This window comes from Pseudophryne corroboree, chromosome 12, assembly GCF_028390025.1.
Source record: "Pseudophryne corroboree isolate aPseCor3 chromosome 12, aPseCor3.hap2, whole genome shotgun sequence".
Taxonomy (NCBI): domain Eukaryota; kingdom Metazoa; phylum Chordata; class Amphibia; order Anura; family Myobatrachidae; genus Pseudophryne; species Pseudophryne corroboree.
In genome coordinates this window covers 160,181,405-160,196,501 of record NC_086455.1, presented here as the reverse complement: position 1 = coordinate 160,196,501, position 15,097 = coordinate 160,181,405, and the positions used below count along the sequence as shown (strand labels likewise).

General features: G+C 46.1%; 1 protein-coding gene across 1 annotated transcript in view; it reads left to right on the top strand.

Moving 5' to 3' along the window:
* VSX2 (visual system homeobox 2) overlaps positions 1-15,097 on the top strand; it is a 99,748-nt gene that overhangs the window by 70,153 nt on the left and 14,498 nt on the right. Inside the window, exons 3-4 of the mRNA XM_063948325.1 lie at positions 7,189-7,312; positions 12,186-12,366. Of these exons, the coding sequence (XP_063804395.1) occupies positions 7,189-7,312; positions 12,186-12,366 (305 nt within the window). The remainder of the gene's footprint in view (positions 1-7,188; positions 7,313-12,185; positions 12,367-15,097) is intronic.

The following is a 15,097-nucleotide window of genomic DNA, read 5'->3' as shown; positions in this document are numbered from 1 at the left end:
TCACCCATCACTAGAACCGCACAGGTAACCCCCCAACCCAATTCATCCATTACTTGAACCGCACAGGTAACCCCCCACCCCAATTCATCCATCACCAGAACTGCACAGGTAACCCCCCACCCCAATTCATCCATCACTAGAACCGCACAGGTTACCCCTTCACCCCGATTCATACATCACTAGAACCGCACAGGTAACCCCCCACCCCAATTCATCCATCACTAGAACCGTACAGGTAACCACCCCACCCCAATTCACCCATCGCTAAAACCGCACAGATAACCCCACCCCACCCCAATTCATCCATCGCTAGAGCCGCCCAGGTAATCCCCCATCCCTATTCATCCATCACTAGAACCGCACAGGTAACCCCCCACTCACCCCAAATCATCCATCACTAGAACCGCACAGGTAACCCCCCAACCCAGTTCACCCATCACTAGAACCGCACAGATAACCCTCCACCCCAATTCACCCATCACTAGAACCGCACAGACAACCCTCCACCCCAATTCACCCATTACTCGAACCGCACAGATAACCCTCCACCCCAATTCACCCATCACTAGAACCGCACAGATAACCCTCCACCCCAATTCACCCATCACTAGAAATGCACAGATAACCCTCCACCCATCACTAGAACCGCACAGGTAACCCCCCACCCCAATTCATCCATCACTAGAACTGCGCAGGTTACCCCTTCACCCCGATTCATCCATCATTGGAACCGCACAGGTAACCACCCCACCCCAATTCATCCATCACTGGAACCGCACAGGTAACCACCCCACCCCAATTCATCTATCACCAGAACTGCACAGGTAACCCCCCACCCCAATTCATCCATCACTAGAACCGCACAGGTTACCCCTTCACCCCGATTCATCCATCACTAGAACCGTACAGGTAACCACCCCACCCCAATTCACCCATCACTAAAACCGCACAGATAACCCCACCCCACCCCAATTCATCCATCGCTAGAGCCGCCCAGGTAATCCCCCATCCCTATTCATCACTAGAACCGCACAGGTAACCCCCCCCCCCCAATCACCCCAAATCACCCATCACTAGAACCGCACAGACAACCCTCCAGCCCCAATTCACCCATTACTAGAACCGCACAGATAACCCTCCACCCCAATTCACCCATCACTAGAACCGCACAGATAACCCTCCACCCATCACTAGAACCGCACAGGTAACCCCCCACCCCAATTCATCCATCACCAGAACTGCACAGGTAACCCCCCACCCCAATTCATCCATCACTAGAACCGCACAGGTTACCCCTTCACCCCGATTCATCCATCACTAGAACCGCACAGGTAACCCCGCACTCCACTTCATCCATCACTAGAACCGTACAGGTAACCACACCACCCCACCCCACCCCAATTTACCCATCACTAAAACCGCACAGATAGCCCCACCCCACCCCAATTTATCCATCGCTAGAGCCGCCCAGGTAATCCTCCATCCCTATTCATCCATCACTAGAACCGCACAGGTACCCCCCCCCCCCCCACTCACCCCAAATCATCCATCACTAGAACCGCACAGGTAACCCCCCAACCCAGTTCACCCATCACTAGAACCGCACAGATAACCCTCCACCCCAATTCACCCATCACTAGAACCGCACAGACAACCCTCCACCCCAATTCACCCATTACTAGAACCGCACAGATAACCCTCCACCCCAATTCACCCATCACTAGAAGCGCGCAGATAACCCTCCACTCCAATTCACCCATTACTAGAACCGCACAGATAACCCTCCACCCCAATTCACCCATCACTAGAACCGCACAGGTAACCCCCCAACCCAGTTCACCCATCACTAGAACCGCACATATAACCCTCCACCCCAATTCACCCATCACTAGAACCGCACAGACAACCCTCCACCCCAATTCACCCATTACTAGAACCGCACAGATAACCCTCCACCCCAATTCACCCATCACTAGAAGCGCACAGATAACCCTCCACCCCAATTCACCCATCACTAGAAGCGCACAGATAACCCTCCACTCCAATTCACCCATTACTAGAACCGCACAGATAACCCTCCACCCCAATTCACCCATCACTAGAACCGCACAGGTAACCCCCCACCTCAATTCACCCATCACTAGAACCGCACAGATAACCCTCCACCCATCACTAGAACCGCACAGATAACCCTCCACCCCAATTCACCCATCACCTGAACCGTACAGGTAACCCCCCACCCCAATTCATCCATTACTAGAGCCGCACAGGTAACCCCTCCACCCCAATTCATCCATAACCACAACTGCACAGGTAACCCCTCCACCCCAATTCATCCATAACCACAACTGCACAGGTAACCACCCCACCCCTATTCCTCCATCACTAGAACCGCACAGGTAACCCCCCACCCCAATTCATCCATCACTAGAACCGCACAGGTAACCCCCCACCTCAATTCACCCATCACTAGAACCGCACAGATAACCCTCCACCCATCACTAGAACCGCACAGGTTACCCTCCATCCCAATGCACCCATCACTAGAACCGTACAGGTAACCCCCACCCCAATTAACCCATCACTAGAACCGCACAGATAACCCTCCACTCCAATTCACCCATCACTAGAACCGCAGGTAGGAAACATGGGAGGGGAAAGATGAATGCCATTTTGTTATACACACATATCTCATCATCAGTAATTGTATCGTATCGTAATACAAGAGGACCAGCTAAATACAATAATGTTTCATATATAGCAAACATCCCCTTGCTGAAACAATAGTTTGTATTGTTATTGTGCATGAATTATGTGGCATGAATGCAGCAGTGGTGAATACCTGGGTGTACTCAGAGGATTCCAGTGGGTAGAGACCCCGGTGACATTGGAGATATTGGGGTCTATTCATGATGCAGTGAAAGTGTGGAGAAGTGAGCCAGTGGAGAAGTTGCCCATGGCAGCCAATCAGCATTGAAGTAACATACTATACAATTGTACGGAGCAGCTGATTGGTTGCCATGGGCAACTACTCCACAGGCTCTTTTCTCCACTCTTTTCACTGCTTCACGAATAGACCCCATTGGGCTATATGTACTAGGTTGCGATTTGTCGGGCCCTGAATCATTTCATGAATACATCCGCTAAATTTAAAGCAGACATTTGTTTTTAGGCAAAAGCAGGTTGGTTTTGCTGCTTTAAATTTAGGCTTCTGCAAGTCTGAACCTAGTGCATACATATATCCCCATCACGTAGTATGTAGACTGCGCATACAGGATATATTATGTAGTATAACTGCACCAGGAGTTACGCGGAGATGGGTGTGGCCTATGGCAACACAGAACGATACATACTTAGCCACAGGTGTAATACGTTTGTAGTCTATAATATAGAAAAAATCTCAAGCTGGGGGCCGCCCAACACAGGGCAAGACCGCCCAGCATGAGAAGCGCTGCGATCACATCGCAAATAGATCACGATCACAGCATTTAGGGTCAACCCCTGCATGCGCAGCCGCCATGTTTTTTCCCGCGGCGCTGCTTGTTTTTTTCCGCATTTTCACTTTAGTACATCCCACCCTGTGTGAGGATATTTAACATATTAACAAAAAAGTTGTTATACTAGTTTTTTTGTGGCCCCTATTACATTTTAATTAGAGATGTGTGGGTTCTTATTTACCTGTATCTCAAAATGGCATCTTATTGGCTCTTGGATGTCATGTGTTTTGGATAGCCAATAAGATTAATCTGGATCAATCCGGACTCGCGTTCATTTTGGCACTACGAACCGGGTAAATCCGAAACCCGCACATCTCTAATTTTCATACATACCTAATAAAGTTACAATTTTAGTTGTCACTTTCAGTACGCAGATCATAACCATTTTTCAGTTAATGAGTTCGCCAAACACAGAGAAGTATGCTTTTTCTCTGTTTTAGTCTATGATATAGAAAGGGCAGAAGCATGGTACCAACAAATACTGGGCTAGAGTCTGGTACACTTGCAGGCAGTAGTGGGGCAGGAGTTGTAGTCTATTGCTGTACAATGGTCTGATTCACTCGCAGGATATCACACCTCCCAACTGTCAGGATTAGCTCTTGTGTGTACTCTGCGTGGTAATGTGTGTTTGGTGGATTAGCTCCTGTGTATAGTATACGTGACGTGTGGTGGATTAGCTCCTGTGTATAGTATACGTGACGTGTGGTGGATTAGCTCCTGTGTATAGTATATGTGACGTGTGGTGGATTAGCTCCTGTGTATAGTATGTGTGACGTGTGGTGGATTAGCTCCTGTGTATAGTATATGTGGCGTGTGGTGGATTAGCTCCTGTGTATAGTATACGTGACGTGTGGTGGATTAGCTCCTGTGTATAGTATACGTGACGTGTGGTGGATTAGCTCCTGTGTATAGTATACGTGACGTGTGTGGTGGATTAGCTCCTGTGTATAGTATACGTGACGTGTGGTGGATTAGCTCCTGTGTATAGTATATGTGACGTGTGGTGGATTAGCTCCTGTGTATGGTATATGTGACGTGTGGTGGATTAGCTCCTGTGTATAGTATACGTGACGTGTGGTGGATTAGCTCCTGTGTATGGTATATGTGACGTGTGGTGGATTAGCTCCTGTGTATGGTATATGTGACGTGTGGTGGATTAGCTCCTGTGTATAGTATGTGTGACGTGTGGTGGATTAGCTCCTGTGTATGGTATATGTGACGTGTGGTGGATTAGCTCCTGTGTATAGTATACGTGACGTGTGGTGGATTAGCTCCTCTGTATGGTATACGTGACGTGTGTGGTGGATTAGCTCCTGTGTATAGTATATGTGACGTGTGGTGGATTAGCTCCTGTGTATAGTATGTGTGACGTGTGGTGGATTAGCTCCTCTGTATGGTATACGTGACGTGTGTGGTGGATTAGCTCCTGTGTATAGTATATGTGGCGTGTGGTGGATTAGCTCCTGTGTATAGTATACGTGACGTGTGGTGGATTAGCTCCTCTGTATAGTATATGTGACGAGTGGTGGATTAGCTCCTGTGTATAGTATATGTGACGTGTGGTGGATTCGCTCCTGTGTATAGCATATGTGACGAGTGGTGGATTAGCTCCTGTGTATAGTATACGTGACGTGTGGTGGATTCGCTCCTGTGTATAGTATACGTGATGTGTGTGGTGGATTAGCTCCTGTGTATAGTATACGTGACATGTGGTGGATTAGCTCCTGTGTATAGTATATGTGACGTGTGTGGTGGATTAGCTCCTGTGTATAGTATACGTGACGTGTGGTGGATTAGCTCCTGTGTATAGTATACGTGACGTGTGGTGGATTAGCTCCTATGTATAGTATGTGTGACGTGTGGTGGATTAGCTCCTGTGTATAGTATACGTGACGTGTGGTGGATTAGCTCCTGTGTATGGTATACGTGACGTGTGGTGGATTAGCTCCTGTGTATAGTATACGTGACGTGTGGTGGATTAGCTCCTGTGTATAGTATACGTGATGTGTGTGGTGGATTAGCTCCTGTGTATAGTATATGTGACGTGCGGTGGATTAGCTCCTGTGTATAGTATACGTGACGTGTGGTGGATTAGCTCCTGTGTATAGTATACGTGACGTGTGGTGGATTAGCTCCTGTGTATAGTATGTGTGACGTGTGGTGGATTAGCTCCTGTGTATAGTATACGTGACGTGTGGTGGATTAGCTCCTGTGTATAGTATATGTGACGTGTGGTGGCTTAGCTCCTGTGTATAGTATATGTGACGAGTGGTGGATTAGCTCCTGTGTATAGTATATGTGACGTGTGGTGGATTAGCTCCTGTGTATAGTATACGTGACGTGTGGTGGATTAGCTCCTGTGTATAGTATATGTGACGTGTGGTGGATTAGCTCCTGTGTATAGTATACGTGATGTGTGGTGGATTAGCTCATGTGTATAGTATACGTGACGTGTGGTGAATTAGCTCATGTGTATAGTATATGTGACGTGTGGTGGATTAGCTCCTGTTTATAGTATACGTGACGTGTGGTGGATTAGCTCCTGTGTATAGTATACGTGACGTGCGGTGGATTAGCTCCTGTGTATAGTATACGTGACGTGTGGTGGATTAGCTTCTGTGTATAGTATACGTGACGTGTGGTGGATTAGCTCCTGTGTATAGTATGTGTGACGTGTGGTGGATTAGCTCCTGTGTATAGTATACGTGACGTGCGGTGGATTAGCTCCTGTGTATAGTATACGTGACGTGTGGTGGATTAGCTTCTGTGTATAGTATACGTGACGTGTGGTGGATTAGCTCCTGTGTATAGTATGTGTGACGTGTGGTGGATTAGCTCCTGTGTATAGTATATGTGACGTGTGTGGTGGATTAGCTCCTGTGTATAGTATACGTGATGTGTGTGGTGGATTAGCTCCTGTGTATAGTATATGTGACGTGTGGTGGATTAGCTCCTGTGTATAGTATGTGTGACGTGTGTGGTGGATTAGCTCCTGTTTATAGTTTACGTGACGTGTGTGGTGGATTAGCTCCTGTGTATAGTATACGTGACGTGTGGTGGATTAGATCCTGTGTATACTATACGTGACGTGCGGTGGATTAGCTCCTGTGTATAGTATACGTAACGTGTGGTGGATTAGCTCCTGTGTATACTATACGTGATGTGTGTGGTGGATTAGCTCCTGTGTATAGTATATGTGACGTGCGGTGGATTAGCTCCTGTGTATAGTATGTGTGACGTGTGGTGGATTAGTTCCTGTGTATAGTATACGTGACGCGTGGTGGATTAGATCCTGTGTATAGTATACGTGACGTGTGGTGGATTAGCTCCTGTGTATTGTATACGTGACGTGTGTGGTGGATTAGATCCTGTGTATAGTATACGTGACGTGTGGTGGATTAGCTCCTGTGTATAGTATACGTGACGTGTGGTGGATTAGCTCCTGTGTATAGTATACGTGACGTGTGGTGGATTAGATCCTGTGTATAGTATACGTGACGTGTGGTGGATTAGATCCTGTGTATAGTATACGTGACGTGTGGTGGATTAGCTCCTGTGTATAGTATACGTGACGTGTGTGGTGGATTAGCTCCTGTGTATAGTATACGTGACGTGTGTGGTGGATTAGCTCCTGTATATAGTATACGTGACATGGTAACCTGTATGATAATTTTATGCTGCTTTTCCCCAGAACAATTTTCACCTCTTATCAGCTGGAGGAGCTGGAGAAAGCCTTTAATGAAGCTCATTACCCTGATGTTTATGCTCGCGAGATGCTCGCAATAAAAACTGAGCTGCCGGAGGACAGGATACAGGTAATGTCATAGGACAGAGGTGGGAGAGGTATGTGTGCAGTATGCAGTGGGTGCAGTGAGGTAGTACACCTAGATGGCACAGGGTAGGTATAGAGAGACAATATGCTTATATGGCATAGGATGGGTATAGAGAGGAGGAACGCCTATATAGTATAGGAAGGGTATAGAGAGGAGGTATGCCTGTATAGTATAGGATGGGTATAGAGAGGAGGTACGCCTGTATAGTATAGGATGGGTATAGAGAGGAGGTACGCCTGTATGGCATAGGATGGGTATAGAGAGGAGATACGCCTGTATGGCATAGGATGGGTATAGAGAGGAGGTACGCCTGTATGGCATAGGATGGGTATAGAGAGGAGATACGCCTGTATGGCATAGGATGGGTATTGAGAGGAGGTACGCCTGTATGGCATAGGATGGGTATAAAGGAGGTACGCCTGTATGGCATAGGATGGGTATAGAGAGGAGGAACGCCTGTATGGCATAGGATGGGTATAGAGAGGAGATACGCCTGTATGGCATAGGATGGGTATTGAGAGGAGGTACGCCTGTATGGCATAGGATGGGTATAAAGGAGGTACGCCTGTATGGCATAGGATGGGTATAGAGAGGAGGAACGCCTGTATGGCATAGGATGGGTATAGAGAGGAGGAACGCCTGTATGGCATAGGATGGGTATAGAGAGGAGGTACGCCTGTATGGCATAAGATGGGTATGGAGAGGAGGTACGCCTGTATGGCATAGGATGGGTATAGAGAGGAGGTACGCCTGTATGACATAGGATGGGTATGGAGTGGAGGTACGCCCGTATGGCATAGGATGGGTATAGTGAGGAGGTACGCCTGTATGGCATAGGATGGGTATAGTGAGGAGGTACGCTTGTATGGCATAGGATGGGTACGGAGAGGAGGTACGCCTGTATGGCATAAGATGGGTATAGAGAGGAGGTACACCTATATGGCATAGGATGGGTATAGAGAGGAGGTACGCCCGTATGGCATAAGATGGGTATGGACAGGGGGTACGCCCGTATGGCATAGGATGTGTATAGAGAGGAGGTACGCCCGTATGGCATAGGATGGGTATAGAGAGGAGATACGCCTGTATGGCATAGGATGGGTATAGAGAGGAGGTACGCCTGTATGGCATAGGATGGGTATGGAGAGGAGGTATGCATATATGTCACATGGTGGGCACAGAGAGGAGGTACCTACACAGCACGGGGTGGGTATAGAGAGGCAGTGCGCCTATATACAATTCAGAGGGTATAGCGTAAGGTTTGGAAATACAGAATCACACATTTTTTGTTCCCCTACTGAGATAATGACACATATATATATGTATATTATATATCTATATATACACATAATATATAATATATATGTCATTATCTCAGTAGGGGACCCAAAAATGTGGGATTTTGAATTTTGGATAAGGGATACTCAACCTGTAGATGTAAACATCAGTAGACAGCATTAGTGTGCAGCAGATGGGGCAACGCCATGACCGACTGCCAGTACACACCATACGATCCACACGATATACTGTTCAGATCCGCGCCGGAACGATATACGGTGAGACGGATGGCTTAGTGTGTACCCAGTAGGATATAGATGTGCAGTAAATGGTGTTACGCAGCGATTAGCTGTATGGGAAATCAATGGCGACTTGCAGGCAGACAGAGCTGCACCGCGCCGGTGACAGCAGATGTTTATGTGAGGAATAATGGGGGATGTGCTCAGTGATTGGGGCTCAGTAGGAAAAAGCTGATCACCCAGCACAATGCATCAATCTAGTGACAGGAGGCCGCTGCAAGGGTAATAACCGCCGCGCTCTCCATCATCCTCATTCCATGCGGCTGATTGAAATCTCTTGTTGCACTGAATGAAATATCAGCGCATCTCGTTAATGTGCTAATGACCTCATCATAATCCGGCGTCCTCTGAGACAAGAGCCCCTCCTCCTCCCCAAGTAATTAGTTAAATGGGAGGAAGTATTTTGTTGGGGAATTGGTGGAGATTGAGGAATAAGTGCAGTGTTAATTAGCACGGGTCAATGGCGGGTCCGGGAGCTGAGAGGATTTAATTTCCCAAGGTAATTCTGCAGCATTGATTCAACTAGAAATTAAGTGATTTTTCAATCACTTACCAGCGTGCAGAGAAATCTCCTCGCCTCAGTCTAGGGACCAAGTAACGACTGGAGCAGCGCCGCTCAGAGAAAACACTGGATTTATGGCACGAGGAGGCGCCAGCAGCTACAACACAGGCAGGAAGCATTACTGGATACACAGGGTTCGTATATAAGAGGTCTGCATGGCGGTACCAGAATCACAGGCGTTTGTCATGTAAACCCTGACCTGAATCTTCTCAGACCTTTTCCCAACATTTAATGTGACTTGAAGGACCACACAAAGCAAGTGAACAACAAAGAGACAAATTGTATTAAAAATAAATGAAATGCAAAGCCGACAATACCCTGTTTGCATAAGTATTCACACCCTTTCATAATGGGGCAGAGTTAACCCCATGGGGTAAATTTACTAAGATAGGAGTCCTATTTAAGATGGGATGTTGCTCATAGCAACCAATCAGATTTTACTTCTCATTTATCTAGCACCTTCTAGAAGATAATACCTGGAATCTGATTGGTTGCTATGGGCAACATCCTATCTTAAATAGAACTCCCATCTTATTAAATATACCCCTATATGCAAAAGGTGTCCTTGGGTCCAGGGTGGCCCGCACCGCACACATTAGATAGATAGATAGATAGATAGATAGATAGATAGATAGATAGATAGATAGATAGATAGATAGATAGATAGATAGATAGATAGATAGAGTGGCTAAGAGGGTACTTTGCCACTTTCGGATGCTCAGAACAGTACTCATTCCCTAGGACAAGGGGCAGGTAGTGTTAAGAATCCTGCTCCTTACTAGAGCAGGGGTAATACACATACCCGCACTACTTCATTGTGTGAAGGTATAAAGGTTTGTGGGAAGCAGTGGGCGGGGCTTCAGACGCCAGCTAGTGGCAGGATGACAGAGAGGGTCGGTATGATCTTAGCTACTAGTCGGAGAAGCCGCGTGAACAAAGCCAGATTCCACTGCGCTGCCAGAGAAGAGGAATCCTGCATGGAGTCGGCACACGGGCCCTCTCCTCTCTTAAACCGCCCCTGGTTCAGCATACACCTGCCGGCAGTGAAAGGAATTGTGATTATCCCCGAATACCGGTCGCACTTTCCTGCAGTTTTCTAGGTTACATTCTACAGGATCTCATTGGTGGGAGGTGCTAGGACAGCGGTATAAAAGAATTTCAAAGCATGTATTTGGAACAGTGTGAAGACTATCATCAAAAATATACGTTTGGTACAAAGAGTATATGAAATCCTGCTTACCTGGTCTGCTTCATCTAATGCTATCCCAGCAATGTAATCACTTATGTATGGGGTTATGACCCAGCCGTAGAAATGCGCACGCACGGCGAGTAATAGGAACGATTGTTGTACATAGCTCATAGGAAACTGTAGCCAACACCATCAGGCTCCTTAAAGCAACACAAGGGTGTGCACACTTTTGCAACCAGGTCCCAATGTATAGGTCAAAAGTGTCTAAGTCGACATGCATTAGGTTGACAGGTACAAAAGGCTGACATAGTCAAAGAGTCGACAGGTAAAAGGTAGACAGTGCTTAAGGTCGGCAGAACAATGGTCGACACAAGTTGTTTTTTTTCCATGTTTTTCCAACTCTTGCTTGATTTACTATCCACGTGGACTATGATTGGGAATAGTAACCTGTTGCCAGCGCAGTAGCGGAGCGAGGAACCTTGCCCGAAGCATGGTAAGCGAAGCGAGCGCACAAGGGCACACGTTTCCGATGATTGCTCTTATGTATGGTTAAACATATAAAATTACACCCAAAAAACTTGCGTTAATCATAGTCATGCCGACCTTTAGACTCTGTTGACCAAATGCATGTCCACCATAAGGGGTTGACCTAATGACTGTCTGTCTAGGCAGCGCAGATCTTCTATACCACACGCTATGCGCATGGGGTGCGTTTCTAGACGTAGCACTCACATGTAATAATGAAACGCAGATACTATTGTCACGGGTCTCACGAGACCAGGAACAGGGCGTCTCTGTCTGTCAAGAGGAGCTTAGATCTGACGTTACACTTGGTGATGGTGCACTTAAAATGTTGAGTGTTTATATCTTATCCCTGGAGAAAGTATGACGAGACTCTGAAACACTGGATACCTAGGAGTCTTTGTACCTCATGATTACACCTGCGTGTTGTCTAGAATGCATGAGGTCAAAGTCCAGACCTTAATCCAACAGGAAAGTGGTGGCATGCCCTGATTCAGGGTGTTCATGTAAGAAGGTCCACCAGTTTTCCTTACATAAGGAGGGGGCTACATGCCCTCTCACCTGCTTAATGATACGGTCAACTTTGCAGGCACCCATACTTGAATGAGGGAAGGCCGCTTTTTCAGTTAATGTGGCCCACTAGTAGCAATTGTCTGGTGAGCACCAGATATTAACCTGCACTACCAAGGGCGTAGCCAGTACTGGTGGGCCCCATAGCAACATTTTGAAGGGGCCCTGTTCCAATGCTTCTAAAAAGGCATCTCTCCGCAGTTGTTAATTATATACCCCATAGTTGCGTATTTGTACTCAATCGCTGTGTCTTTGTACGCAAGTGACAGATCAGAGGCACACAACCCGTGTACGGAATCACCGCTGTGATGGTATTTGCGTCCATCCCTAAATCAGGCCCTTTGTAAATAAAAATTGGAGTAAAGATTGTGTGAACTACAGCTTTGGACAGGTCAATCCTATACCGCTATATAATATCCAACCGTTCCTTATCAGGTTTGGTTCCAGAACAGGCGTGCCAAGTGGAGGAAGCGCGAAAAATGCTGGGGGCGGAGCAGCGTGATGGCGGAGTATGGTCTGTACGGGGCTATGGTCCGCCACTCCATACCCCTTCCGGAGTCCATCCTGAAATCTGCCAAAGACGGCATTATGGAATCATGCGCCCCATGGCTCCTGGGTAAGGAATTCCTTTGTGAATGGTCCATAGAAACACATTTCATCCTTTTTGTTTTGTGTCACATTCTCCCATTAGGGAGTGTCACCCATAGTTATTGGGAGTCTGATTCTCTCTCCTACCTTCTGTGTTCTGCAAGTCAAAGTTTCTTACTTTTAATTTCATTTTATTCTCACTTTCTTCCAGGCAGTCTGGCTCCCTCCATAGTCCCTTCTCATGGTTCTCACCTCCCTCACCATCTAGAAGTTGACTTTTTTATTGTTTGTTTATCAAAAAAGGTCTCATTTTCCCTCTTGTAATCTGCATAAGGTTCTAGGTGCCATACTGCCCCTTACTGGTTATCCTGGGTAATGTTTCAGTACATCTTGCTCTTCAGTTTATTTTTATTTGTTTTTGTACTCGTCCCTCTCTGGTTTCCATGATGTCTCTCATACGATACTGAATGTCAGGTGTCCTCTGACCGTCATGTCCTATTTAGTAACATAGTAACATAGTATTCGAGGTTGAAAAGAGGCAAAATGCCCATCGCTTTCAACCTGTATTTTGTATTAAGTCGAGTTGATTTTAGCGTACCTGCTGAAGAATGTTTTATGACTAGTTAACAACTGCAAATCATATTACACCCGGATAAACAACTTCAATATTTTAAATGTTGCAACCTTGGATATCCTTTTCAATCAGAAATTCATCCAATCCCCTTTTAAATGCATTTAGGTGGTCATTACGAGTTGTTCGCCCGTTGCCGATTTTCGCTATTGCTGCTAAATGCGCATGGTACGCAGCGCTCATGCGCTAAGTTATTTAACTAAAAACTTAGCAGTTTTGCTGGTGTTTGTACGACGCTTTTCAGTCGCACTGCTGATCGGTAAATGATTGACAGGAAAGGGGGCGTTTCTGGGAGGTAACTGAGCGTTTTCCGGGAGTGTGCTAAAAAACGCAGGCGTGTCAGGGAAAAACACGGGAGTGTCTGGAGAAACGGGGGAGTGGCTGGCCGAACGCAGGGCGTGTTTGCGACGTCAAACCAGGAACTAAACGGACTGAGCTGATCGCAATCTGGGAGTAGGTCTGGAGCTACATAGAAACTGCAAAGAATTATTTAGTAGCAGATCTGCTAATCTTTCGTTCGCTATTCTGCTAAACTAAGATACACTCCCAGAGTGCGGCGGCCTAGCGTGTGCAATGCTGCTAAAAGCAGCTAGCGAGCGAACAACTCGGAATGACCACCTTAGTGTCCACCATTACCACCTTCCCTAGCAAGGAATTCCAAATCCTTATTGCCCTAACAGTGAAGAACCCTTTACTCTGTTGCGTGCAGAATTTTCTCTCCTCCAGCCTCAGCGAGTGCCCACGTGTCCTAAACAGAGTTCTTTTAATAAATAATTCCTCTGATAACTCTTTGTAGTGCCCCTTTACATATTTGAAGACATTAATATCTCCTCTTAGACGCCTCTTTTCCAGTGTATACAGTACATATTCAACCTAGTAAGCCTTTCCTCGTAATCCAGTCCCTCAAGCCCTTTAATCAATTCAATAGCTCACCTTTGAACCCTTTCGAGTTCACAGATATCTTTTTTTATACCGTGGTGCCCAAACTGAACACAATATTCCAGGTGCGGACGTACCAATGATTTGTACAGCAGCAGAATTACATCCTCGTCCCTTGTCTCAATTCCCCGTTTTATGCACGCTAACACATTACTTGCCTTCTTTACTGCGCTTTGACATTGTATACGGTTATTACGTTTATTATCAATGAGTACCCCCAAATCCTTTTCCAAAACTGTTACCCCTAGACTTTCCCCGTTTAATATGTAAGTTTGTTTTTACTCCAGAAATGCATAACGTTGCTTTTTTCTATATTGAACCTCATTCTCCATTTTGACGCCCAGGTTTCAAGTTTAGATAAGTCATTCTGCAGAGACTCCACATCTATTTCTGAATTACCCTACCCAGTTTAGTATCATCTTCAAAGATTGACACTGTGCTTTCCAGGCCAATTTCAAGGTCATTGATAAATATGTTGAACAGTAGTGGCCCGAGTACGGACCCCTGTGGTATTCCGCTAACTGAACTATTGAAAATCAAGTACAAGGGTCTTGCTAGTTGTGACCTAAGCTCCATAAGAGCCCTTGGATGAAGTCCGTACGGGCCAGGTGATTTATTAATCTTTATTTTGCGTAATCTTTCCCTGACTACTTCTTCACTTAAACAAGTATCTAACCACGAATCCTTACTGTTACTATCGCTATGCACTACTCCCACCGTCAGTTCTTCTCTGGTGAACACTGATGAAGAAAATTGTTCAGTATTTCTGCTTTTGATTCGTCATCATTTAACAATACTCCAAATTCATCTTTTAATGGACCTATGTTCTCCTTTATTAACCTTTTACTGTTTATGTATTTAAACTTTTTTTTTAGGATTGGTTTTGCTTTCTATAGCAATAACATTAATCTATACTCCTGGGGCCAAATATAATAGAGTGAGAGATTTGGTAAGGTTTTTCAGTTTTTTTTTAAAGTGGCAATCATTTACACAGCAAGATCAACCTGGTTTTGCAGTGTAAATGATTGCCACTTTAAAAAAAAAACCTGAAAAACCTTACCAAATGTCTTCTAAGTGTCAGCAGCTGAATCTCTACGTCACCCAGGATATGGGTCATTAGGTTGACCACCCTTAAGTCGTCAGTCATTAGGTCGACCACTATTGGTCGACATGCAGTAGGTCGACATGG